General features: G+C 44.1%; 1 protein-coding gene and 1 long non-coding RNA gene across 13 annotated transcripts in view; one reads left to right on the top strand and one right to left on the bottom strand.

Annotated features, from left to right (window-relative positions):
* The window catches only part of LOC127046830 (uncharacterized), a 727,940-nt gene that overhangs the window by 542,128 nt on the left and 161,002 nt on the right, over positions 1-24,810 (bottom strand). The window lies entirely within an intron of this gene.
* Positions 1-24,810, top strand: part of NRG1 (neuregulin 1) — an 834,377-nt gene that overhangs the window by 668,121 nt on the left and 141,446 nt on the right. For 3 of the 12 annotated variants that reach the window (XM_050944355.1, XM_050944354.1, XM_050944353.1), the window contains exon 1: positions 16,341-17,599. The exons of 7 other annotated variants lie outside the window; for them this stretch is intronic. In XM_050944355.1, coding sequence (XP_050800312.1) covers positions 16,960-17,599 — 640 coding nt within the window. In that variant the 5' untranslated portion in view covers positions 16,341-16,959. Of the gene's footprint in view, positions 1-16,326; positions 17,600-24,810 lie in introns of those variants that run through there. 2 more of the 12 variants (XM_050944365.1, XM_050944363.1) reach the window with 2 other exon arrangements.

Raw genomic sequence — 24,810 nt, 5'->3', positions numbered from 1 at the left:
GAAGATCTAAGTTAATTGCTTCAGTTTTATAACTCACATATGAATCATTGACAGCAGTGATTTGTCTCTGAGATGATTGTAACTTTGGAATTGATATTCTCTCTTCCCTCACCACAGACCCAAATATCCCTCCCCTTTTTTTGTTGTTGTTGCATGGGAGGCTGTGAAGAGAGCTTGCAGCTACTTGCACTTAATAGGTGAATGAACGAAGCGTTTAATAAGGTCCCACAATGAATTTGCATACCTTCTGTGACCTTCGCGTCTGCTCCTGGTGACCATACCACTCTTGTCTACAGCCCCACCTTAGAATTTCCATAAATGCTCCTTTGCTTAAAAATTCCTAAATCCTTCAATAACGTAAAATCTGACTAAGCGAATGCAGAGGTGGATAAACAATGTTAGTACAAGAATGCGTTTAATTGGTATTTAGTTAAGACAGAGGACTGGATTGTCCAGTGATTAGGCCTGCAGTTTGGGAGACCCAGGTCCAGGTCTCTGCTCTGCCAAAGACTTTGTGTGAACTTGAGCAATGAGAGTTAAGCACCTAAATACCTTTGAGGATCTGGGGCTTCGCCTCGCTTGGCCCCAGTTCCCCATCTGGACAAAGGGGATAAATAGCACCGCCCTACTTCACAGGAGTGTTGCAAGGATATGTTAAAGAATGTGAAGGGCCAGATAAGTATGACAGAGAAACCAAATTGTGGTCTTATTCTAATCAAGGCGCGTTTGAGCTCTGATTTCAGTGGGACCAGGATTTGGCTAAGCTAGTGCCAGAACAGGTGCATGGGATCCATCAATGGCATAAGTGGTAGTTTAACCATTGATGTCAGTGGGAGCAGGCTTATGGGGAGGCAGGTGTGTCATGTAGCAACAGACAGATGTTTTCAGAAGTAATTTAAATGCTCTTTATTACACAGCTAAGGAGCATTTTTTCTTAAATTATCTGATGGTCTTAAAGACTTTGCTCTTTGTGTGCTGCATGAAAAAGATGCTCTAAACCCACATTCCGTATTACGGGATTAAAGGTTTGGCTCATGGCTTTATAGAAAGCATGTTGTTTGTTGCTCAATAAATCAGGTTACTATAATTCTAAAACTTCTACCTGAATTTCTGATCAGCGTTTAAAATAATTAATTCCTGCAATTGACAGCATAGAAAGCAGTGTAACATTATCACAGCATTAAATTAACAGCAACTTTGTCAACCACAAATGTGATCCTATATGAATATTTTGCAATACAAAAATCCCTGTGAAATAATGCATGTGCCTCTTTTGCTTGGATGGTATACACCTTTAATAACGTAACAGCTTCTTCAGATTGTTTTCACTTATATAATGAGGAGTGCAGAATTGTAGCTTCAAAATTTACCGCCATTTAATAATGCTTTTTCCTCTTTAACTTTTCTTTAAATATTAAACAGCCTTTGATCTAGTTAACATACAATGTTTCACACACACAATAAATGTCATGTTGTTTGAGATTTTGTTTTGTTTTTATTTTAAATGCAGGGGTCTTCTTCTAGGTAATGTATTTGTTACATTAGCAAATGAAAGCCTTTCTTCTCCGAATAGGATTAGACCAAATAATTACAAAAAGGTCTCTATGCCATCCCAGCGCTGTTCCCCACAGTGGTGCTGAAGGGCCTCTCTAGGACACACAGAGGTTCAATGTCAGAGGATGGCTGAAAAGGTTACATTTAATTCATGGCCGCTTGGGAGAGATGGAGTCACCTTCAGATGGAGGGCTGCAGTTCTTCCTGCCATGCGCCCCAGTACAGAGAGCCAGTAGGAACAGGAGACAATTACTTAACCCTCAGAAATTCCACCAGCCACTACTGGTGTAACTAAGGAACTGTTGCTAAGGGACTGTAATAAGCAGGGAGCAGGAAGAAATTGGGAGTTTAACCTGGTGCAACACCATCATTTCACAATGTCATACGGTTCACTTTGCGAGACCTAGAGTGTTTGTGTAAGTTCCATGGAAGCTTTCTGCAAGTTACTGCAATGTTTGTGACATATTTCAGCAGATGGCGCTACCAGAGAAGGCTCCAGAAGTGTTCAGCCCACTCCCCTGTCCACCTCTTCCTATGTTTGCCTACAGAGAATCCCTAAGCCTAAAGATTGCATTATGACACTGGGTATACTGTAATAGGAAGCTCCTGCAAGCGCCTTCTATCCCAGGCACTGAGCGCCTCACATTCATTAGTGTATTTGTACTCCCATCACCTCACGTGGGGTAGGAAAGTCTGTTATCCACGTTGTACAGATGGGGAACTGAGGCACACAGAGACTAAGGCCCAGCTCCTCAAAGGTATTTAGATGGCAAATGGGAGTGAGGCTGAATACCTAAATACCTTTTGAGGATTTGGACCCAAATGACTTGCCCAGGATCAAGTCTGTGGCAGAGCAGGAAATTGTACCAAGATCCCCCAGGACCCAGGCTAGCACCCTAATCACTGGACCCCTGGGTCCTACCATGAACCTAATGGATCTCTTGTATGCTGTCTCAGCAAGGACCCATTTTGTGCACATGTGGTGTCCCCCTGAAATCAGTAAGGCTCTTCAAGGTCCATGTGCAGAGTACTGGGGAGCCTTCAGCATTAGGCCAGCATCACACATTCGTCTGCTGCTGTTTATAGATTTCACAGCTAAGCACTTGTGTCAAGAAGTCACAAGTTCCCCGCAGAGATCAGCCGCTTGAAAAAGGAAGGCGGAGTTCATTTTGGGAAGAACAGATGCAGCCTATCAGGAGAGGATTGATTTCATTTGATTATTGTAATTAGTTTGTACAGTCTGCAACCTTATTACCTGTTCAAGTCACATCATCCCCTCCCCTCCTTTGTTACTTAGCCTTCATTTCAGGGACTCAGCCTCTGCATCCATATTTGTATGTGGCATGATCTGTTGCCCAGGATCAGGTTGGAAATGAAATCTGAAAGGCATTATTTCAGAATGTGTGCACAGATGACAACTTGACAGATACATGTCTGCAGTGGTAGATCAATGCTTAGTATGCCAGGAAATGAGCATTTCCGGCTTGCCTGACTACCAGTTTGATATTCCTTGAAATCATGGACAAATGCAATGATTTTTCTGAATAAAAAGTGCATTGTTTTAATGGGAGAGGGGCAAGAGTGAAATGCCTCACTAGAGGCCGTCATTTACTTTTCATCTTGGCCACTAACTGAAGTAGTGCCTTCTGTAGTTGTTTTCCCCACACATCCTCTGGAGATCCCTAGCTTGAGTAAATACACTGGAACATAATCATATTAATAGATCAAAGGAAATGTACAATCTTATTGTAACAGGTTAATTGTTACTGGATCATTCTTACTGTTGATGGTCTACTGTACGCTGTCTCAGCAGTGAATTCAGACCTGCCTTCTATTCCTAGCACTGTTTTTTGTTGTTGTTTGAATATTTGTTATTACTTCACTATTTCATTTGGCAAGGTTGAAATCTGTCCACAGCACCTAATGCATAAGCACGCTTTCTATTGCCAATAGCTGTAACTTACCACAACACTGGACTTTCTAGCTTCTGCATCCACATAAATAATGCATTCAACTTCCTGTAACTACAAGAATCCACAGAGTTTTTATTGGAGGAGGAGGAGAGGGGAGGAGATAGGGAGATGGAAGGTGGTGGAAACAGCTGCAAGTAATTATTATTACTGATTAGACCCCAGATGCATGGGGGGTTTTAATTAGCCAGTGTCTAACCCTAATGGATACATTGTGATATTTGTTAATGCTTGTTAAGTGTGGAAGGTTAAGGAATGAATTTTATTCTCTTCTGGCACACACATACGCACAAAATCCCCTGCGCTCTTTTAGCAGAGCTAGTTATTGAAATTCTGGCAAGGAACACTCATCCAGCTGCACAGCTCCAAACTTTGTATCTGATTGTTTCTTAATTACCTTAGTTAAATGCAGGTCATCTTAGATGCTTGAAAAGCAACTTCAGTGACTGTTTTATGTACTGAAAAAGCTTAGCAGCATTGCTTTCCTGTTCACCCACTACCCAACGTGGTAAGTGGATAGAAATGAATAGAAATGTAAATGCAGTGGGCACGTTATCCAGGTGCTGGTGACTGTCCCTGTTCCTCTCTCTAGCTCAGTATCAGCCAACCCTGTAGTAATGTGAATGTCATGCTACGGGGGAAGAATAACTTCCTTTTTCCTATTGATGCTGTAACCCGTGAAATGCTAGTCCCTGTGCCAGACTGTAGAATGATATGTGCAATGCATACAGTACCAAAGATGTAGCAGAGGGGAGATGCAGCAGAAAACACTGTTTAGCTATTCTGCTGAAGGTTTCAGATTAGAAACGTAACTATGATGATTTAGTTGGGGATTGGTCCTGCTTTGAGCAGGGGGTTGGACTAGATGATCTCCTGAGGTCCCTTCCAATCATATTCTATGATTCTATGCAACAAGCCAAAATTGGTTAAAATACAGAGTGCTGACTAAGCATAAAATTCCCTTTGTCATTCTTACTTGACTGAATTTTAATTACTTGCTGGAAATCCTCATAGTTTTCCCTCCAATGCCAAAAGAGTGATTCATTCATTTCTTGGCTTTGTGGGTAAAGTAAGAGACAAGTATTAAATATTAAATCTCATTGATGATGCTGAGATTGAGACATGCTGATGTCTGTTTTTATTGGAAAATTTGCAGTATACAGGTACTATGCTGTTGAAATTATTTTAAGCAGAGAAAATTTGGATTCAGCTACTTAAACACCATGAAGATGCATTTGGGTAGACATGTCCAGAACTGTGCTAGACAATATAATTGAATGGATATCATGATTCAGGATGTTTTTTTCACAGACTCTAGGACTGGAAGGGACCTCGAGAGGTCATCAAGTCCAGTCCCCTGCCCTCATGGCAGGACCAAATACTGTCTAGACCATCCCTGATAGACATTTATCTAACCTACTCTTAAATATCTCCAGAGATGGAGATTCCACAACCTCCCTAGGCAATTTATTCCAGTGTTTAATTACCCTGACAGTTAGGAAATTTTTCCTAATGTCCAACCTAAACCTCCCTTGCTGCAGTTTAAGCCCATTGCTTCTTGTTCTGTCATTAGAGGCTAAGGTGAACAAGTTTTCTCCCTCCTCCTGTTGTGGATTAAATTCAAATTTTGAAGGTATTTGTAGAAAGCTGTATATTGAACTAGCTCTTGCACTGAAGTAATGATATTCTTTGCAAGTGAACTTTTGAAGCTTAGCAGATCTTGAATGTATGATTTTATTGCAAAGTTTACTCCACAAATATAAGCCTGCAACTTATTTATGTTTATAACTTTGGGAGGTGGGGTTAAGTTAGAAACATAGATAGCTGGGTTTGCGATGACCTGCAGAACTGCATGGTGACTTGCCTGCCTGGTGCCAAGGTTGCAGATCTCTCGAGACATCTAGATAGGCTTATGTGTAGTGCTGGGGAAGATCCGATGGTTGTGGTATATGTAGGTACCAGTGACCTAGGGAAAGATAGGAGAGAGGTTCTGAAGGCCAAATTTAGGCTGCTAGATAAGAGAGTGAAGTCCAGGACCTCCATAGTAGCATTCTCTGAAATGCTTCTAGTTCCACACGTAGGGCCAGTTAGACAGGCAGAAATGCGGGGATGAGATGATGGTGTGGGGAGGAGGGGTTTAGATTTATTAGGAGCTGGGGAAACTTTTGGGAAAAGGGGAGCCTATACAGGAAGGATGGGCTCCACCTAAACCAAAATGGAACCAGGTTGTGGCACTTAAAATTAAAAAGGTTGCAGAGCAGTTTTTAAACTAAGGGCTGGGGGAAAGCCGACAGATGCTGAGGAGCACATGGTTTGGACAAAGACATTCCTTAGGGGAGGGTCTACTAATGGAGATTCTCTGTGTCCTAGGCTGGTCTATACTAGGGGAGGGGATCGCTCTAAGATATGCAACTTCAGCTACGTGAATAACGTAGCTGAAGTCAAAGTATCTTAGATCGAGTTACCTACTGTCCTCACGGCATGGGATCAATGTCTGCAGCTCCCCCTGTCGACTCCGCTACTGCTGTTTGCATTGGTGGAGTTCCGGAGTCGACAGGAGCGCGTTCGGGGATCGATGTATCGTGTCTAGATGAGATGCGATATATCGATCCCCGAGAAATGGATTGCTACCTGCCGATACGGCTGGTAGTGAGGATGTACCCCTAGTAAGGAGGAGAGAATGGAAGATAAAACACAGGTAGTATCTGATGAGAAACAGTCAAATGAAAACAAGCCTCACTCAATTACATCATGTAATGGAATACAGCTAAAAAGTGACAAGTTTTGAAAGTGCTTATATACCAATGCTAGAGGTCTAAATAATAAGATGGGTGAACTAGAGTGCCTCTTATTAAGGAGGATATTGATAAAACAGGCATCACACGAACTTGGTGGAATGAGGATAATCAGTGGGACACAGTAATACCAGAGTACAAAATATATTGGAAGGACAGAATAGGTCGTGCTGGTGGGGGAGTCATTTTGGATAGTTCTCTGGGAGAAAAAAAAGGCAACAGAATGTTGGGAATCATTAAGAAAGGGATGGAAAATATCATATTGCTACTATATAAATCCATGGTATGCCCACATGTTGAATACTGCATGCAAATGTGGTCGCTCCCTCTCAAAAAAGATCTCTTGAACTTGGAAAAGGATCGGGAAAGGGTAACAAAAATGATTAGGAGTATGGAACGGCTTCCATATGAGGAGAGATTAATAAGACTGGGACTTTTCAGCTTGGAAAAGAGACGACTAAGGGGGGATATGATAGAGGCCTATAAAATCATGACAGGTGTGGGGAAAGTAAATGAGGAAGTGTTGTTTACTCCTTCTCATAACACAAGAACTAGGGGCCACCAAATAAAATTAATAGGCAGCCTGTTTAAAACAAACAAAAAAGAGTATTTTTTCACACAACGCACAGTCAACCTGTGGAACTCTTTGCCAGAGGATGTTGTGAAGGCCAAGACTATAACAGGGTTCAAAAAACAACTAGATAAATTTATGGAGGATAGGTCCATCAGTGGCTATTAGCCAGGATGGGCAGGGATAGTGTCCCTAGCTTCTGTTTGCCAGAACCTGGGAATAGGCAACAGGGGATGGATCACTGGATGATTACCTGTTCTGTTCATTCCCTCTGGGGCACATGGCATTGGCCACTGTTGGGAGACAGGACACTGAGCTAGATGGATCTTTGGTCCACCCAGTATTGCTGTTCTTAAGTTGTAAAAATGCTTCCATCTAGCACTGGTTGCAAAGCCTTGATTTTCTTTTTTAAGCTTCCCCGTGAAATAATTATGTAGTATGTATATCATTAATCCCAATACAGAGTTGAGTCCGTTTACCCTATTTACATCAGTTTTCAAGGAATCTCTAAATTGAGCTGGGAGTGGTGGTAAATGAGCCCCTAAAGATGGTGGGGGAGGAGCAGAAAAACACTTTTGCCCTCATCCTTGGGTTCTTTGTTAAGAACTCTGTTTGGTGCAGAGCCTGCTGAGTGAACTAGAGGTGCTGTTTATGTCATCTTTTTCTGAGGTTTAGTAGTGGGGAAGGAAGGTCCAGTGGTTAAAGCGCTAGCCTGGCACTCTGGAGACCTAGGTTCAAATTCCTGCTCTGCCACAGGCTTCCTGTATGATCTTGGGTAAGCCACTTAGTGTCTTTCTGTGCCCAAGCTGTAGAAGGGGGGTCACAGCACTTTGCTAAGTCACAGAGCTGCGTTGTGAGGATAAAAACATTAAAAACTGTGAACCGCTCTGATGCTACAGCACTCTCTCCCACTGCTTACGCTCCTAGGCAGAAAAAATGAGTTGGGTGCTTTATATTTCTTATATTAAACTGCTCATTTCCTGAATGCTACTTTACAGTATAATTCCCCTGATTAATTTTTCCATTGGACAATTCCAGTATTCAACACAGTCTGAGCCAGTGTGTACATCAGCTGGGCAATTTATTGCCATTGATTAAAGCTCCTGAAATTCATGTTTAATGTCATATTTGTGAGTCACAGGGAGTGCCACAAACTGAGCTTCTGATTAGGATGAAGGAGACGCAGTGTCTCACATTTCACTGGAGGATGAAGAGAGTCAGAAGACCCGTTTGTTCCCATGAAATTACAGCCCATCTTATTGCGTCTTTCTGTTACAATTACCTGCAGCAAACATTGAAATGATTAACATTTCTTGAGAGAACCTGTAGTTTTTAGTAAAGCAAGTTTCTCTAAACCACAGTGATTGCCCTTAAAGAGTCTGCATTCTGCCAGTGGATAATATATGGGTATACGTTGTATGTATAGCTGATTCCACAGTAAAGTCATATGCATGCTGGGATGAACATTAACCTTTCAACTGCACTGATATTCATAATGACCGGTCTGCAGGTTTCTGATAAATATATGTTGTTGTGATTGCCCCCAGCTGACACGCTTCCGGGTACGTGTTCGAGAAGGCTCATTGAACATTGCTTCCTATCTTTTATTATGCACATCACAAGGGAATGTATTAGTCTTCACAAAGGGATCCCACTGAAGTTGAGCACATGCTTAAGTGCTATCTCAGATTAGGGCTTATATGTGTTTAACACTAAAGCTTTCCTGCCTTTTCCTTAAAAGAGACGCATATACCAAAAACCATAGATGAGAAAAAAAGTACAGATTTCCGGCAGTGTTGTCCTCCCAGTAACATGGGGCGATGGCAGAGGGAGAGGGAGGGGTCAGTTATGTGTGCATGAGAGAAAGCAGGATTCATGGGACATCTGCTTCATCTCTCTCTCACACTCTCTCTCTCTCCAGTGGTCAGGAAGTAGACAGTACCTTCACTCCACCTCTGAACATGCACTGTCCAGAAGTCATCTGCACCTGCAAAAGGGCTGTCATGAATTCCTTCCCATGGCCCCTTCTTAGAGCAAGGTGGGAGCAGGGAAGGAATTGTGACTCTCTGTAGATAGATGAAGCCCAGCTCCCTGGACCGGAGCCCAACCCAGCCAATTAAAGGAGGGCTGGGCCACACCTGGGCCTATAAAGGGCTGCTAGTAGGCAGCTGGAGAGGGAGGGATGAGACAGGCAGAGCCCCAGAGGGGAGGTCACACTGGAGTGAAGCGAGTGCCTGCAGTGGGTCCCAGGAGCAAAGGGCTTGGGGCTCAAGGGAGCAGCCCTGCAACTGCTGCTCCAGGAGGGGAGCAGAGCGGGCCGAGGCTAGGAAGCTTGCAGGAGCTGGAGGGCCAGAGACCTCTTGGAGAGGTGACCCTGAAGCCTGTCACTGAGGATTGAGTTAAGACTGTGTTCTGCTTGTCTGATAACCTCTGTTGTGCAAATAAACCTCCTTGAAGAGCCGAGCATGGCAGCACATGGTTTGGAGCCGGAAAGAAGCGACCACCCTGGTGACACCCACATTCAGAAAAATGATATCTTCTGTATATGACAGCTAGGCTCAGATTGGTCTTGCTTTTAGCTTTTGCAGTTCCAGTGAAGGTCTACAGAGAAATAGGATTTCTCCTTAAGCATTTTTGTGTGGGAGTGTTTAATGGAGCTCTTTGAAATTCTCAGAGATTCAGATGGTTGGAATTAGTCCCTGGGGAGATGGATTAGTGGGCAGAGGACAGGTGAGTCATCAAAAGTGCATGACAAATGGATCTACCATGTGGTTCCCCAATTTATCACATGGATATCCCCTTATGTATACATATTGATACACACACAAATTGATACATTTTGGGGAGAGGGGTAACTGCTGTCAGTGTTGATATGCATTTGGCACTCTTGGTGGTTTTTTATGACCTCCATCTTCTAAATGCTGCATTTATTTAATTGGAAGAAAGTGGCCCATAATCAATAAAAGAGATCCTTTTAATCTTAATCATCAATCCCTTATTAATGAATGTGCATCTTTTTAATCCTCCTTGTGTGATGGGACAAGGCCAGATGGCTACAGTAAAGTACTGAGGAACAGGTATGTTAGCCCCAGGCTAAACAAATCCCTTGTACCGTGGTAACCAAATGGCAGTTGCTCCAGGTTAATCAAGGCACCTGGGGCCAATTAAGATCTTTCTAGAAGGCAATGGAGATAGTTACATTGATTAGAACACCTGCAGCCAATAAAGGCAGGCTAATCAGGGCACCTGGGTTTAAAAAGGAGCTCACTCCAGTCAGGTGGGGAGGAGCCAGAGGAGAGGAAGCGTGTGTGAGGAGCTGGGGGCAAGAGGCGCAAGGAGCTGAGACTGACAGGGTGTGCTACTGGAGGATTGAGGAATTATCAGACAATCAAGCATTATCAGACACCAGGAGGAAGGTCCTGTGGTGAGGATAAAGAAGGTGTTTGGAGGAGGCCATGGGAAAGTAGCCCAGAGAGTTGTAGCTGTCATGCAGCTGTTACAGGAGGCACTATAGACAGCTGCGATCCACAGGACCCTGGGCTGGAACCTGGAGTAGAAGGTGGGCCTAGGTTCCTCCAACTCCTGATCAGACACAGGAGGAGTTGACCCAGACTGTGGGTTCCACCAGAGGGGAAGATCACTGAGGTGAGCAAATCCGCCAATAAGCGCAGGACCCAGCAAGGTAGAGGAGGAACTTTGTCACAGTAGTTATATTGTTTTCAATTTCTCAGTGTATGGAAAAAATAGAATGAAATACAAATTGATAGAGTGGTTCCCTGTATTAATACCGCAGGAACATATTGTTGCTCGTGTCTGTTTGAAAGTTCCAAGAGTGCAATGCATGGAATGAAGTAACTTTGCCAATACCGGGGTTTTGCTACTAACCATCATCCATTCTGAACCTGTGACTCCAACTTTAACATACAGTACATCTGTCCATGAGCACATACTTTGTCTCTTCGGGGCCTGATGCTTCCCAGAATGTAGTGTACTCTTAGGGAATCCAGGTAGGGAATATGATGAATTAAAGTGAGGATGTAGCAGCTGGATATTTCAAATCAGATTACCCTCATGCTATGAGTAATAAGGCTTATCAGGCCTAATTTATAAAACCATAAGCAGATTTGGGCCTGGTTAGTACATGGATGAGTGACCACCTGAGAATAATGTTACTTGTTGCTTTACTTTGCTGACACTGGATATTCTTGATGGCGATGATCTATTTATTTATACTTTATTTTGAGAAATGTTTTATGTACATTTGTGGCTTGCTGGAGAATGGTTCTCTATAGTGTGGGACATTCTATGGCCTGTGCTATGCAGGAGGTCAGACTAGCAGGGTGACTTCTAGCCTTAAAATGTATGAAAGCCACATTAGACACCTATTCAGTCAGAAGGACAGATACAGCCTCTACCAACTCCTCTGCTCACTTCCCCCATCTCAGTCTTGAGAATAATTATTTTTTCTCTCCTCTTCTTGAGAACTTACAGCAGTGAAGGGATTTATATTAAATTTACCAGCAATGCACCACCCAATACAAAAATATTTTGCAAACTTCTAAGTTCAACTTCACCATTTATTATATGGCAGGAGTCCTGTCACAGTCACACAGCAGCTTCATTGACATGGAATCTGTACAACCTTTTCCTCTTGGCCAAAGACACCCAAGTCATGTACATATGCAGAAATACAGCTGTGCATGGGGAGTTAGCCTAGGGAGATCCTTGCCTACCCTACTCTTATGATTTGTTACCAGTGGGTTAGTTTGGTTGACTTCTGCACCTGCAAGCTATAGACAAGTCACCCAGACTTACTTCCCATCTCCTTTCAGGGTCTCCATTCCCATTTACTCATTGCTGGTTTGACTCCCAGCTGCTTATCTCCTCTAGCCTGCAACAGAACCATGTTAGAACAATATACATCTTTCCTCGTATGGTAATGCAGGAATGAAAAGCCAAACGTTGCAGCTGCCGGAGGGAATTTTCCAGCTATTTTTGAGAAAAAGGCACTAACAATGGGGAGAAGGCGTTCAGTGGCAAATCTGTACCCGGACTTATGCATGTACAGAAAGACTGTAACCCAGAGACCATTCCCTTGCAGTAGCTACCAAAAACAGCCTATAGGGGAAAACACCAAATGGCAAGACATTTCCCCCCACTCTCCAGGTGAAGCGAGATAAGGAGTACTAGCATGCCTCCTGTTCCAATACCTTCCTTTTTCAAAGCCTTACCTTAGACCTTAGCACATCGGGCTACCCACATTTGCCATCCTTGCCTATCAACTGCCCTTCTCTCCAAATCTTCCCATCTTACTCATTAGCCACAATGGGTAAGGAATGGTGTCCCTAGCCTCTGTTTGTCAGAGGGTGGTGATGGATGGATGGCAGGAGAGAGATCACTTGATCATTGCCTGTTAGGTTCACTCCCCCTGGGGCACCTGGCATTGGCCACTGTCGATAGACAGGATACTGCGCTGGATGAACCTTTGGTCTGACCCAGTACAGTATGTTATTTGTTCTTACGTTCATGCTGAGGTGCTTGATGCAGTTCAGAACTGATTGTTTCCATGTTATTTGCGGTCTTCCTCTCTTTCTTCTTGCATTTTCTGGTTTCCATTCAAGGGGTGTATTTGGTAAGCGTTCTTTTTCCATTCTCAGCACATGTCCTAGCAACTGATGTCATCTTTTGTAGATTATTTATGAGAGGGTGCCTCGACCAGTAATTTTTCTGGCCCATACTAATTGCTTCTCAAAGCTAGAATTACAGCACTTGGGCAGATTGTCCCCCTGGCCCAGGTTCCATGTGTGGAGCAAGGCCAGAAACGCAGAGTGGGAGACGATGCAGACTTTGCTCCCTGGGCTCCAATTCCCATGCAGAAGCTTGTTGGCACAGAAGACGTTAATGGAGCCCTGACAGTCCACAAGAAGGGTGTGCCCCCCCCCCCCCGTGGTGAGGGAGGGCAGTGGGGGTTGTTAAACCTCAGGGGTGTGGGAGGGCTCGGGGGATTGAGTGGGTGATGAGAGGACCAATGCAGGTGGCTAGGTGGGAAGGGGATCACATGAGGGAGGATAGGAACTGAGTGCTACTGCTAATGCTGAGGAGGCAGACAGTGATCCAGTTCTGGTGGTGCTCTGGTGTAAGGGACCTGCAGTAAAGCGCAGTGAGAAGCTGAACCAACGGAGGGGGTTACTGCAGCCTGGAGAGGAGCCATGCCTGTTCTGGTGCTGCTGAGGCAGGCAGCAGGAGGGGTTTGTGTCTAGACCAGCGAAGTGCTGAGATAGTGCAGACAGGCAGAACCATGGCATGTGGAGGAGGAGCTGAAACAAATGAGGAGCTACCGTAAGTTACTCTGGTTTTTGCCAGTCATGTTCAGCAGCTGCAGTGATGCAATGCAGGCTGAGCTTTAAGCACAGCTCCCTCCCTCCTGCCCGACCCCCCCTTCGCACAACCCTGCTCCCAGTGCCCCGGAACAGACAATTCCCCAGCAGGAGCAGGCCGCCTAGCGAGCAGGAGAGAGCTGTGTGCTCTGCGTAGTGCCTGTCTGCACCGTGGTGTGCCACTCTTCAGCAGCGGGTCGTGGCTGAGGTGGGCAGTGGGGACTCACCCCAGCGTTTGTAAGAGAGCTTGTTCTAACGGATATGTGTGAGAGGCTCACAAAGCATGGCCTGAGCAACAATTTTGAATGAGTGTGGACATGTCACATGGATTGAAAACCTGGTGGAAGGGCTGAAAATAAATGGCCAGGCCAAGTGCACTGAATTAGAGCTTAACGTACAGTGGGGCCCTAGTGGTCTTCAGCTTGTGGTGTGGTGGTAAAGGAAAAACAACGGGCTCTTGGGCTACAGAGGCATCACAGCATGAGCAAAGGAGGTTATCGTCCCTTTCTACTCCCTCCATAGAACTAGACATTATTTATCAATTAACGACATGGCACTTGTGAGCCTGCCCCTACCACGTTCACATCTGGTAATCTCTGCACCAGAGAGATGTCAACAAAGAGGAGAAAACTGAGAGAAGAGAACGGAAATGATGAATAGGGTAGAGGGAAAGATTCAGAGAACTAAACATATGTAGTTTTCCTAGAAGGCAGCTCCACATGGGGGAATACAGTAACGGGTTTCATGGATTTGGAGGGATCCAGGTGTGCGAAAGAGTCATAGTTATGGGTAATAAGAGAGCAAGATTTGGAAAAAAGTTAGGCTAAGTAAAAAAAAAAAAAAAAATCCAGTGGTGAGATGCATTAGAAGATGTGTATAAGACACTCAAACATCATGGCCCCCATCTATAGAATGAGTATAATACTCCCTATCTTACAGAAGTGGCAATGTAAAGTGTGTGATTCATTGCCATTTGGGAAGTATTTTGCTATACTTGCCGAAAGATGCAGCATTGATGCAACGTATTATCAGCTAGCTAATGCAAAGGTAAAAAGCTAAGCAACTCTGTGATCAAAGGCAATCATTCTGACAAAGATTTCTGATCACATCATAAACCTTAAAACCAGATCCCACAATGGAATTACAGCCTTAGATTGTTGATTATGTTTTTATAAAGAATGTTGCTATCAGCTGTAGAATGTGTTTTTTAATGTAACCATGGGTCTCTCCCCAGACTCTCATGTGGTGTTCTGCCATGTACTATTGTATAGTTCAGTGGTTCTCAACCCGTGGATCACTTGCAGCCCAATCAGCACAGAGCTGCGGCCCATGTGTCATCCTCAGGGCACACAGGTAGTATATATATTGTGTGGATGCCACCCACATAACACAGAGAGAGCTGCATATGCAGCCTGCAATGGTAAATAGGTTGAGAGCCACTGCTATAGTTAGTCAAACAAAGATACTCTGCATGGATGTGTTTCTGGAAGGTGCTGAGTACCTTGGACTCCCGTTGTCTACTGCTGTAACATTTTGACATTGTCTAGCTTGTGAGAGCTTGATTTCCGAGCCTTAATGTTCAATTTGTTTTCATTTAAGAGGAAGTATTTGATAAACATAGCTGAGCGCAGACCCCTATTGGTTTAATTTAATATAATGGGACAAACTCATTCCTGTTATAATTCCTTTGACACCAGCTGATTTTCACCAAGTATAAATGTGTCCTAGTGGCACCAAAGAAACTGCTAGTGATGTTCAAACTTGATAAACAGCAGATCACACATGGAACTACCTCAGTGTCAATAAACCTAGCTTATACAAAGATTAGTTACCCTTACACTGAGGTCTTGGTGGGAGTTAGTTATTTTTAACTACCATGAATAAATAAAAAGGAAAGTAGTCACTACGTAACATTCAAAACAAGAAACAAAACCAGGACAATTCAGAGGTACTGATTCTTTGTTTCCTTGCACCTTGTGCCATCATTCGTACCAGTATAAAATGGGTATAAAACGCTGCCAAGTCGTTGGTGGAAATGATGGCACAGGGTGGAGAAGGGGGGCTGAGAATCACAGCCCCTTTTCTCATTGTATATGTTAATATTATGCCACATAAAGGGCCTGATTCTGATCTCCATTACACCATTATAATGCTATTGACTTAAATGAAGCTGCTCCTTGATTTATGCTAATTTAAGGGAGGCACAAATAAGCACCATAGGATGTAATAAATCTTTTCAATACAGAAAAACAACGAGCCAAGTTAAGAACAGAGCAGAAGCTTTCTTAATGCTGGATTTCCTTGATCTTTGTCAATTACAGGCAGGACCTAAACATTGTATTTTCTGTATCAGTTACAGACTAGCTCTTGAGAGAGTGATTTTCTTTTAAGAATGTTAAATTTATTTCCAAAACAGAATTTAAAAAGCTGATGCAATCCTCGTCTCCATAATAACTTACAGGCAAATTTGTCAAAGATTAAAATGATTTTTTTAAAATATTCATTTCCCTAAGCTGCATCACCCTATTCTTAGAGAGTTAAACTTATTAGAGTGATTGGGAAGGAATGCTATCTCTATGCATCAGGCAGGAAGAAACTGCAGTAGAAAAGCCTACTTCCCTTGAGAGAGATCGGATATCAGACTTGCCGAGCATTGGGTCCAACCCTTAAGCCTACCATCTACACCCCCATCTAGCTTTGTTAGATTGCTGTAATCGATTACCATCTTCTTCTGACCAAACAGTGGAAGGAAGAGAGACAGAGAGAGAGCACATAACTGCTGCCTGCTGCCTCCCTTTGATTTGATGGCCTTTATTCCTTCTAATTGGATAAAATAGGAAGTCACTAGCAGTCCTGTGTTGCTGGGTATACTGATTTCACTCAAAGCAGTCCTGCAGAGGGGCGGGGGTGGGAAGAGAAAGGAGAGAGGGAAACAGACTGTGAGGGAGGAGAGGAAAAAAAAAGAGGAGGAAAGTGAGCGAGTGCTCAAGAAGGACAAAGAGGAGGGGGTGGGGGGGGGGAAGGGAGTTACCACCCTCCTGGCATTGCTCTTCCTTTCAAACCTCTGTGTAATGATATTGTTTGCAGTGATGCTCAGAGAGCAGGCACCTGCTGCTCTGTAATGATTCAGCCTCTTTCAGCCGTCGCTTTAACACAACAGGATGCTGTTGCTACTGTCACTGTTACCTCTGCCGCTGCTGCCGCCGTTGCTGCTGTTCCTGATTTTGCTTTTGCTTCTGCTGCATGACAGTTGTTTTCTTCATCTAAGCAGACACCAGCCTCAGATGCTCAAGGTGAGGAGCCAGCCTTTCGCTTTGGGCTATTGGTTCACTTAATCCAACTATTTGTGCTTTGTTTGGTGCAGTCCCCCCCCCCCCTTGCACCACCCCCACCACTCCCCTCGGAAGAGTTGGGATGGCTTGAGAGGCATTGAAGGAATTATAAAAGTGGCCAGGAAATGGGACCTAAATAATTACTAAGCAACTCTATTTCTTATTTAATAGGTGAGGGGGTTTTTATTTTTATCCTCTCCCAGTTCAGATGATGTTCTTGAACCTGGACTCTCTACTGACTTCCACTGTATGATTTTTTCCAGAGTTGGGTGATTTGATTTTTCCCTATCTCATAGTAATGGACTGTGATAGAGTTAAGGCCTTTTGGAGGTGAGCTGGTTGAGATTTTTATGCTTAAATATGTCTGAAGTATCTGCAGAGACTTTTCCCCACTCCTCGACTCAGCTGAACCCTGCTGCGTCTCTCGAAGGGCTCCCAGCTGAGGACAACATGTCAGGGATGCAAACAGAGGACGGGAGGGTCCAGGCAATAGCAGGCCTTGCTGCTACTTGCTGCGTGTGCCTGGAGGCAGAGCGATTGAGGGGCTGCCTCAACTCTGAAAAGATCTGCATCGTCCCTATCCTGGCTTGCCTGCTCAGCCTGTGCCTCTGCATTGCTGGCCTCAAGTGGGTGTTTGTAGACAAAATTTTTGAGTATGACTCTCCTACCCACCTAGACCCTGGGAGGATAGGACAAGACCCAGTGATTTCAGTGGAACCTACTGCTCTGTCTGCTTGGGTGTCTTCGGTGGTGCATACCTCACCTTTCCCAGTACCGAGCCCTGAAACCAAAGTTGAAGTTACAGTGCAAGCTGATAGTTCGCTAGTGCCCTCCAAGCCTTTTCTCTTGCCTTCTCCGCATAACCGTGTCTTAGATTTTTCATTGTCCTCCACCGGACCTTCCTTCCCTCCGCCCACGCTGGAGCCTGAGGTGAGAGAGGCTGCCACCCTTTCTCAGGCACAAACAACAGAAACTAATCTCCAAATCCTTCCAAAACTTTGTAAGTAGCAGCTAATTTTTTTTTCCACAAAGGACTTTGATTGTTCTGTATCTTTTCCTTGAATCTGACATTGCATGTTAAGTTTGAATAAACTGAGTGAGGTACAGGGGTGGATCACAAGCTCTCTGAAACTGTTGCTAAATAGACTTGATGGTTGTACCAGAAAGGATATTTTTAAAGACATATATCCTGGCCAGTTACCAAGAGGCAAGTCTTCACAAGTTATTTCATTGCATACAGTATACAAAAAGATGAAACAGTTTATTTACATTTTGATTGGTATCTTTTTCATGTAATTTAGCCTGCCATTTCAGTGATCAATTTGATTTGCATATTGCTTTGAGTCCCCTGTATTTGTTAATATCATTGTCCTGTCTCTAAAGCACTTCTGTTTCCTCTTTCCTGTCTTGCATTGCTGATAAATGCCCCTGCCATCTTCCTGAAGCAGGCAGTGAGTGCAGTGGGAAAGGGCTACAGTACATTTGTAGCAGCTCTAGGCATTCCAGAGTTGTTAATGTAGCAATTACAATTATGGCTATTTTTTCATTCAGGGCTCACTACAGGATTTTTTTTTCCCTCCTCGCAGGTTTGATGCTGCAAAACCTTACTCATGAGTGTTGTCTCATTGATTTAGCTAGGATGACTTGGTTAAGGAGCTCATACATGTAGAATGAATTAGCCTTTTACAAATCAAGCTTCTGGAGAAATTTCTCTGTGCTCATTGTAAAACATCTAAGTAATTTCTTGCTGGAATAAGATGTATTGGATGTTTCATTGTAACCTGTCAGATGGGGGCAGGTTAGGCTGGATGGCCTGTGATCTCTGTAACTCTTGTAAATGAAAAGACAGTGTGCTGCTGTGCTCGAGCCCAGGCTGGATATCCACAATCGAGGTCTTCAGTGGTTAAAACTGGCAACAAATTTTGTTGTAAGCTTGCTTAGGAGAACCTCTGGTCTCCTTCCATTGTGCCCTTCCTAAACCACTACAGGCTGATGACTTGGTGATTCATACGTACTTGGCCTCATCCTGTTTCCGTTGAAACCAATGAGAGTTTTGCCACTGAATCCAGCTTTGAAGCGTGCTCAGGCTCAGTGGGGGCATCAGGAGCACCATTGACTCTCCAGTAATCATCTTGGGTTAGTTACGTTTTATATTAGAATATATCATGAGCCAGATTTTCAGCTGGTGCACGTAGGATACTTCCATTGACTTGACCCATGGCCCAGTTAGTATAACATCAAAGGAAGTTCCAGCGATATTGAAAGGAAAATTTAAAGACAAAAATGTACAACCCTGTGTAACCTTTTACCTGCTGTAACCCTTCTGCCCCTCTGAGTTGGCAGCAACAAGGGCCAGGTTCTGTATCCAGCGGTTCCGTTTCAATAACACCATGCATAACCGGCTCGAGCCCCCACCCAGTGACCTGGGACACTTACATACCACCCCCCCGGGCGCCTCTAGGAGGCAATACTACCCCTCTCGCAAGCATGGAGTCTGAGTGTGGTAAAATCCTTTTAATAAAGGAGGGAAAGAATGCGGCATCACGTTGGAGAAACACCACAAACAGGATTATAACACAAACCATAAGCAAAAACCCACCTCCAAGTACGTTTGGCAATGTCCTTTCCCCCTTAGGATCTTAAGTCCAATCACCCCAAAGTCCAACAACTCAAAAGTCTCTGGTCAGTGCCACCCCAGAGTTCAAAAGTTTATCTGCAGAGTTTTACCCCCTCGAGCCTGGGTGGAAATGGGGGGGGAGGCACACAGGGTGGTGGGGCCCACACAGAGTAGTAAGGGGCACCTTACGTGGGCCAAGGCCAACTGCTCCGCCTCTCTGTGGAGTTCTGCTGCAGCCTTCACCACGACCAGCTCCACTTCACCAGCTGTGCCGCTCCTCCAGCCAACCCACGAGCCACTCCAGCCTTCCCCGCAAACCGCTCCACTCCGCTTACTGTTCCATGGGCTGCTCCAACATGCTGCAAACTGCTCTGCTCTGCCAGCTGCTTAGCGATAGGTCTTCAGGCTCCCCCACTAGTTAGCACAGCACTCAGTGCTCTTAGCTCAGTAATTCCAGTTCTTTAGTGATTTCAACTCTTAGCGATTTCAGCTCATAGTAGGGGAGCCCCAGTGCTGGTGCACCATTGGCCCAACATGAATTCAGCTCAGCAGCCTTTAGATGGACTCCTAATGGAATCAAAATTAGCTCTACTCTTTAACAGTGGGGAGAGAAGGATGTGCAATTGGTGTTCCAGGCTCTCAAAAGGGGCCCATACCATCAGGTACACACACCAGTCCCCAATCTCTCTCAATTCACTGGGTTTTGGAACCCATGTCCCTTGTCTAGCAAGTTTCACTTAATTTATATTGAGACATCTCTATCATAAAGCAGCCTCGTAGTTCCTCATTCACATAATCAGGTGGCAACACATTATTTATCCTGCCCCAATAACAAAGAAATTGGGGATCCCAGAGCTGTCAAAATAACCATCCCAAGCTGCCTTGGGCTATGCTGGGTGTTCCCATGCAAATACCTGAGATTCCACACTTCCTGACATTCTTTCCACACTTCCCATAATTCACCACCAGATGTCAGGGTAGAGCTCATCCTGACTCGGCTTACACTGCTATTAGATGGAGAGTAAATTTTTGGAGGATGAGTGTCTGATAAGAAAACATGGGTGTGCAGTCAAACAAAAGCTTTATTTGCCTAGTTTAAGATCATTTGGGTGACAATGGATTAAGTTATTGGGACCAGCTTTTGCAATGATGACAAAGGGTTTTTTTCCTCCCAGAAGTCATTAGCACACCAACTCCTTTTTGTAGCAGTATCATCTACAAATCTCAAAAGTGTCATTAAAGGTGTGACAGATATCACTGCAGTCACCACCTCTTTGCACCTCACAGAGTGACCTGAGAACGCCGTCCCACTGCAATGGCTTGTGGGTAGGGATGGCGGTGGGAGGAATCAAAAGCAGCTTCTGAAAAACAGCAACATACCACCCTGCAAAATTCAACATGGAAGAGCTGGTTTGTCCTTACTTGATCACTGAGTCTGAAGTAAATGAAAAACGACTAGCTGGTGAGCAGCCACAGGCAACAAGCCATTATCTGCATTCAGATCCACTCACAGCTGGGAAATAAATGGCTGTCCGGGAATTAATTTTTTTAGATAAATATCTACTAAGTGTGTTAAGGGATCTGACTTCCACATAGATCTTGATAGAAAGGCAAGAGGGGGTTGGCAATTGATTTTGTTTGGTTTGCACTGAGTGGGAAAGATTTACTGCTGCCTAAAAGCATAAGTGTAGCAAGTTCTGAAGCGTCAAGCAGCTGCAGTTCCTTGAATCCCTGTGGAAATAAGGGTGAGAAGGCAGGTTGCACAATATCTGCCACAGAGTTCAAAGAGGCGTTTGATCCTGAGGTTTTTTAAACTGCATTTTGAACATATTTTTTGTTATGCCCAGCAAAAGTTAGAGGGACAAACAAGAAACTGCACTGAAACTTTATTCTTTATGAACAGTTGCGTCAAGTATACAATTCTGGGAATGTTGTCTCAGGAAGTAATGTCTGTAAATTGGATTGGCCTTATGGCATCTCACCCCCTCTCCTTTTTCCAGCATGACTAGGTAATTTATTCAGAAACAGCATGTGAGCTTTCCCTTTGCATTGAGAATTTTTCATCCAGGACTAAGTAAGAGCTGTCATGGTTCCTATTCTTTGACTGACGTATCATTTCCAAACCAGACCCTTTAGTGCACTTTACAATCCTTTTCTCCTCTTCCGTTTTCTATCTAACTCAGCATATTCTGTTTAGAGCTATACTCTTCAAGGTCATAGTCCATGGAGGGCTAATTGATTCTTCTTTATCATGGAATCTGGGAGAGAGCAGGAGAAAGACAATCCTAGTAATTGTGTCAGCTGTGTTAGTCCCGAGACCAGTCTACCTTTTATTATTATACACTGTGTTTTCCCAGTACAGAAATAGTGCCTTTCCTCCCTTTGTGGCTCCCCATTTTAAACTGTTGTTTTTCTTTTGCTGAAACAGAGAACAGAAGCAAACATTTTTAAGTGTCCACGTGTATGAGGCATGTCAGTTTCAGCTAAATTATATGTATGAATGTTTCATTTAGGTGGGGTCTATATAATATTATGTCTCAGACATGTAGATCTTATGAATAGGAATACAGTGCAGGAACTAAATTATATTTTTTCTCTTTAAGCGCAATCCTGCAGCAATGCATCACGTACTCTAATGATTATGTTTCCATAGTCCTCTAATGGGTATGTTTTCATAATAATTGTTTTGTTTATAGCTGCATAATATCTAAACTATTCCTCCCTCCTGATAGATCTTTAAGCTGCTTTCACTTTCCATTTAAATGGATTGTGCCCAAACCAATTAAGTTCTTAAACCTATTCATGTGAGCAAAATTGATAATTTGCAAGTGAAGGTAGAGTATAAATTGTAGCTAGAAAGCTGTGATGCTAGTCTTAAGATCTCAGTAACATTCGAGTTAGAGCCATGGGTTTTATAGCTCTTCTGGACAGCCACAGGATCTGATTCATCACTTTCTTACACCTTGGCCTGAGTCTTTGTAGCCCTGCATTTTGCGTAGTCAATTGCATCAATGCAAAGTAACCATAAAACACTCAGGTTCTGACTTTGCACTAGTGAAAAGAACAGTATTAGGTGCATGGCCACAGTGAATTGGGCCCCATTACTCTGATTTGGTGGTATTTAACACTCCCCTTGCACGGATGTAATTGACTGCACAAGGTGGGTCAAATTCTGCTCTCAGGTTGCATCACTTTAAATCAGAAGTAAATCCGTTTTGCTGGAGCAGCTTAGATTAATATATCAGCATAGCTGAGCGCATCATTTGGTGCAAGATCTGGAACCTGCCAGCAGGCATCTTGCATGGCACTGCGGAGCTGCTTGAGCTCATCCCAGGCAGGCCCAGCCTACACGGCTCCTTTGTCTTTTTATCTTTTCGTTTTTGTTTTCCTCCATCAGTTCAGGTGATTTAGTCTCTTTTGACATTTCTGCCACTTGAGATGCCTGGTTTGACATTTCTGGATGAAGTGCTGCCTCACTGTGACTAAAAACCTGGGCTCCTCATGGCAGAATGGTTCTTCCTCGTGTCTCCACTCATACACACTGAGCTGGCATAGTTCCATAGGCTGACCCTTGTCTAAGTCTCATGAATTCTGATGCTAGCTGTGCCAGTGACTATCACTGTGAGCAAATGACCCCTCGCTTCCTCAGTTTCTCCATTTGTAAAATGAGGATGATGATATATCCCTATCTCCCAGGGGTTAGCTGGCGCTTGCACTGTGCATTAAAGATGGAAAGCTGTACATATTGCTGTTACTGGTCTGCCTTTGGCTTTGACAGCTCTTCTGATTTTCATTTCTCTGATTTCTGCCTCATATTTTACTTGTCGCCCCTTTTTCTTCCTTTGCTCAGGAGAAGTGTCAGCAAAATGATTCTTTTCAGTGTTCAGGCCATTAAAAAGCCATCTTGGACTTGAGAACAGGACCATTTAGCTCAAAAACAATCCTCTTTCCACTCAAAATAATCGATGCACCATGGCATAATTTCTGATCTAAATGGGCCTATTTTAGGGGTTGGGAAAAAATGAAGGGAAAACTTGACTTTTAAGTGCCTTTACATCACATTGTCGGTATTTTCCACATTTCTGCTCCTTACCCTGGGTTCTGTGCCATTAATTCTTCTTTTTTTGCTGCCTCCTTCACCTCTTCTCATTTTCCTTATAGGCTCTTATACCTCTGCATTTGAGTTTTCTTCTTCACCTGCTCTCGCCTCTCCATCTCCCCTCCCTCCCCCCACACACACACCACCACCTCTTGTTTCCCTTGTGCAATGATTTTCACTGTAATCTCACAGGCCTGGGTGTGCTATTCCTTTCTCTTTCTCTGCTACTGCAAGTTGGAGAATGCCTTTTGGGGTCTGTCTACATTGCAGTTGGACACCTGCAGCTGAATCGGGCTCGCAGAGTTTGGACGAAGGGGTTATTTAATTGCAGTGTAGACCTTCAGGCTTGGGCTGCAGCCACAGCTTTGGAACCCTCCCACCTTGCAGGGCCCTAGAGTCAGGGCTCCAGCCTGAGCCCGAACATCTACACTGCAGTTAAACAGCCCCTTAGCCCGATCCCCATAGGCCTGAGACAGCTGGCTCGGGCCAGTCCTGGGTTTTCAATTGCAGTGCAGACATACCCTCAGAGGTTGTACACAGAACTGTATTCTGTAAGGGGGGCAGAAAGGTAGAGCTGATAAACAGCCTAGGGGTTTATTTCCTGAAGGTTAAATATATAGGAGGGGAGATTCCCATTCCCAAAGCATGGGTCTTGAAATAGCTGGGGTCTGATCTCATGCCCAGTGAAGTCAATGGCAAGGCTGAAGGTGCCAGCTCAAACATGGCCTGTTCTGTTGTCTGGCCTCCATTACTCCAGCAACAACCAGTAATAGAGGGGTTTTTGGTATGTCCGTGTGTATGTATATGCTTGACTACCCCATTTATCTACAACAGGTTACACCAGAGGTAGGCAACCTATGGCACGGGTGCTGAAGGTGGCGCGCCAGCAGATTTTCAGTGGCACTCACACTACCCGGATCCTGGCCATCGGTCCGGGGGGCTCTGCATTTTAATTTCATTTAAAATGAAGCTTCTTATACATTTTAAAAATCTTATTTATTTTACATACAACAATAGTTTAGTTATATATTATAGACTTATAGAAAGAGACCTTCTAAAAACATTAAAATGTATTACTGGCACGCGAAACCTTAAATTAGAGTGAATAAATGAAGACTCGGCACAGCACTTCTGAAAGGTTGCCGATCCTTGGGTTACACCCTACACCTCTGGAAAAATGACCAAGGGTCCCAGCAAAAAAGCATTCAAAAGGGTCCCCAAACCCACAGTGCAATAAAGAGACACTGGCTGACTGCCTGGCATTGTAAATCCTGAGAGATAAAGCTGGGCCTCTGTTAAGCAGGTTTGGTTAAGGATATTCCCAGATACTGAACCCTCCAATCTCTGTGTATTTCTAAATCACTATCACTGGAGTATCCAGGTGCTGAGAGGAGCTTTAGCCGTGTGTAATCAAGGTAATAATACCCAGGATACAACAGGGCTGTAATGTATAAGCACACGTGCATGTGTGTGAAACAGGGGTGGGGTGCCATAA

Source organism: Gopherus flavomarginatus, chromosome 3 (genome assembly GCF_025201925.1).
Source record: "Gopherus flavomarginatus isolate rGopFla2 chromosome 3, rGopFla2.mat.asm, whole genome shotgun sequence".
Classification (NCBI taxonomy): Eukaryota; Metazoa; Chordata; order Testudines; family Testudinidae; genus Gopherus; species Gopherus flavomarginatus.
The sequence above is the reverse complement of the archived record's forward strand: the minus strand, read 5'-3'. Positions and strand labels throughout refer to the sequence as shown.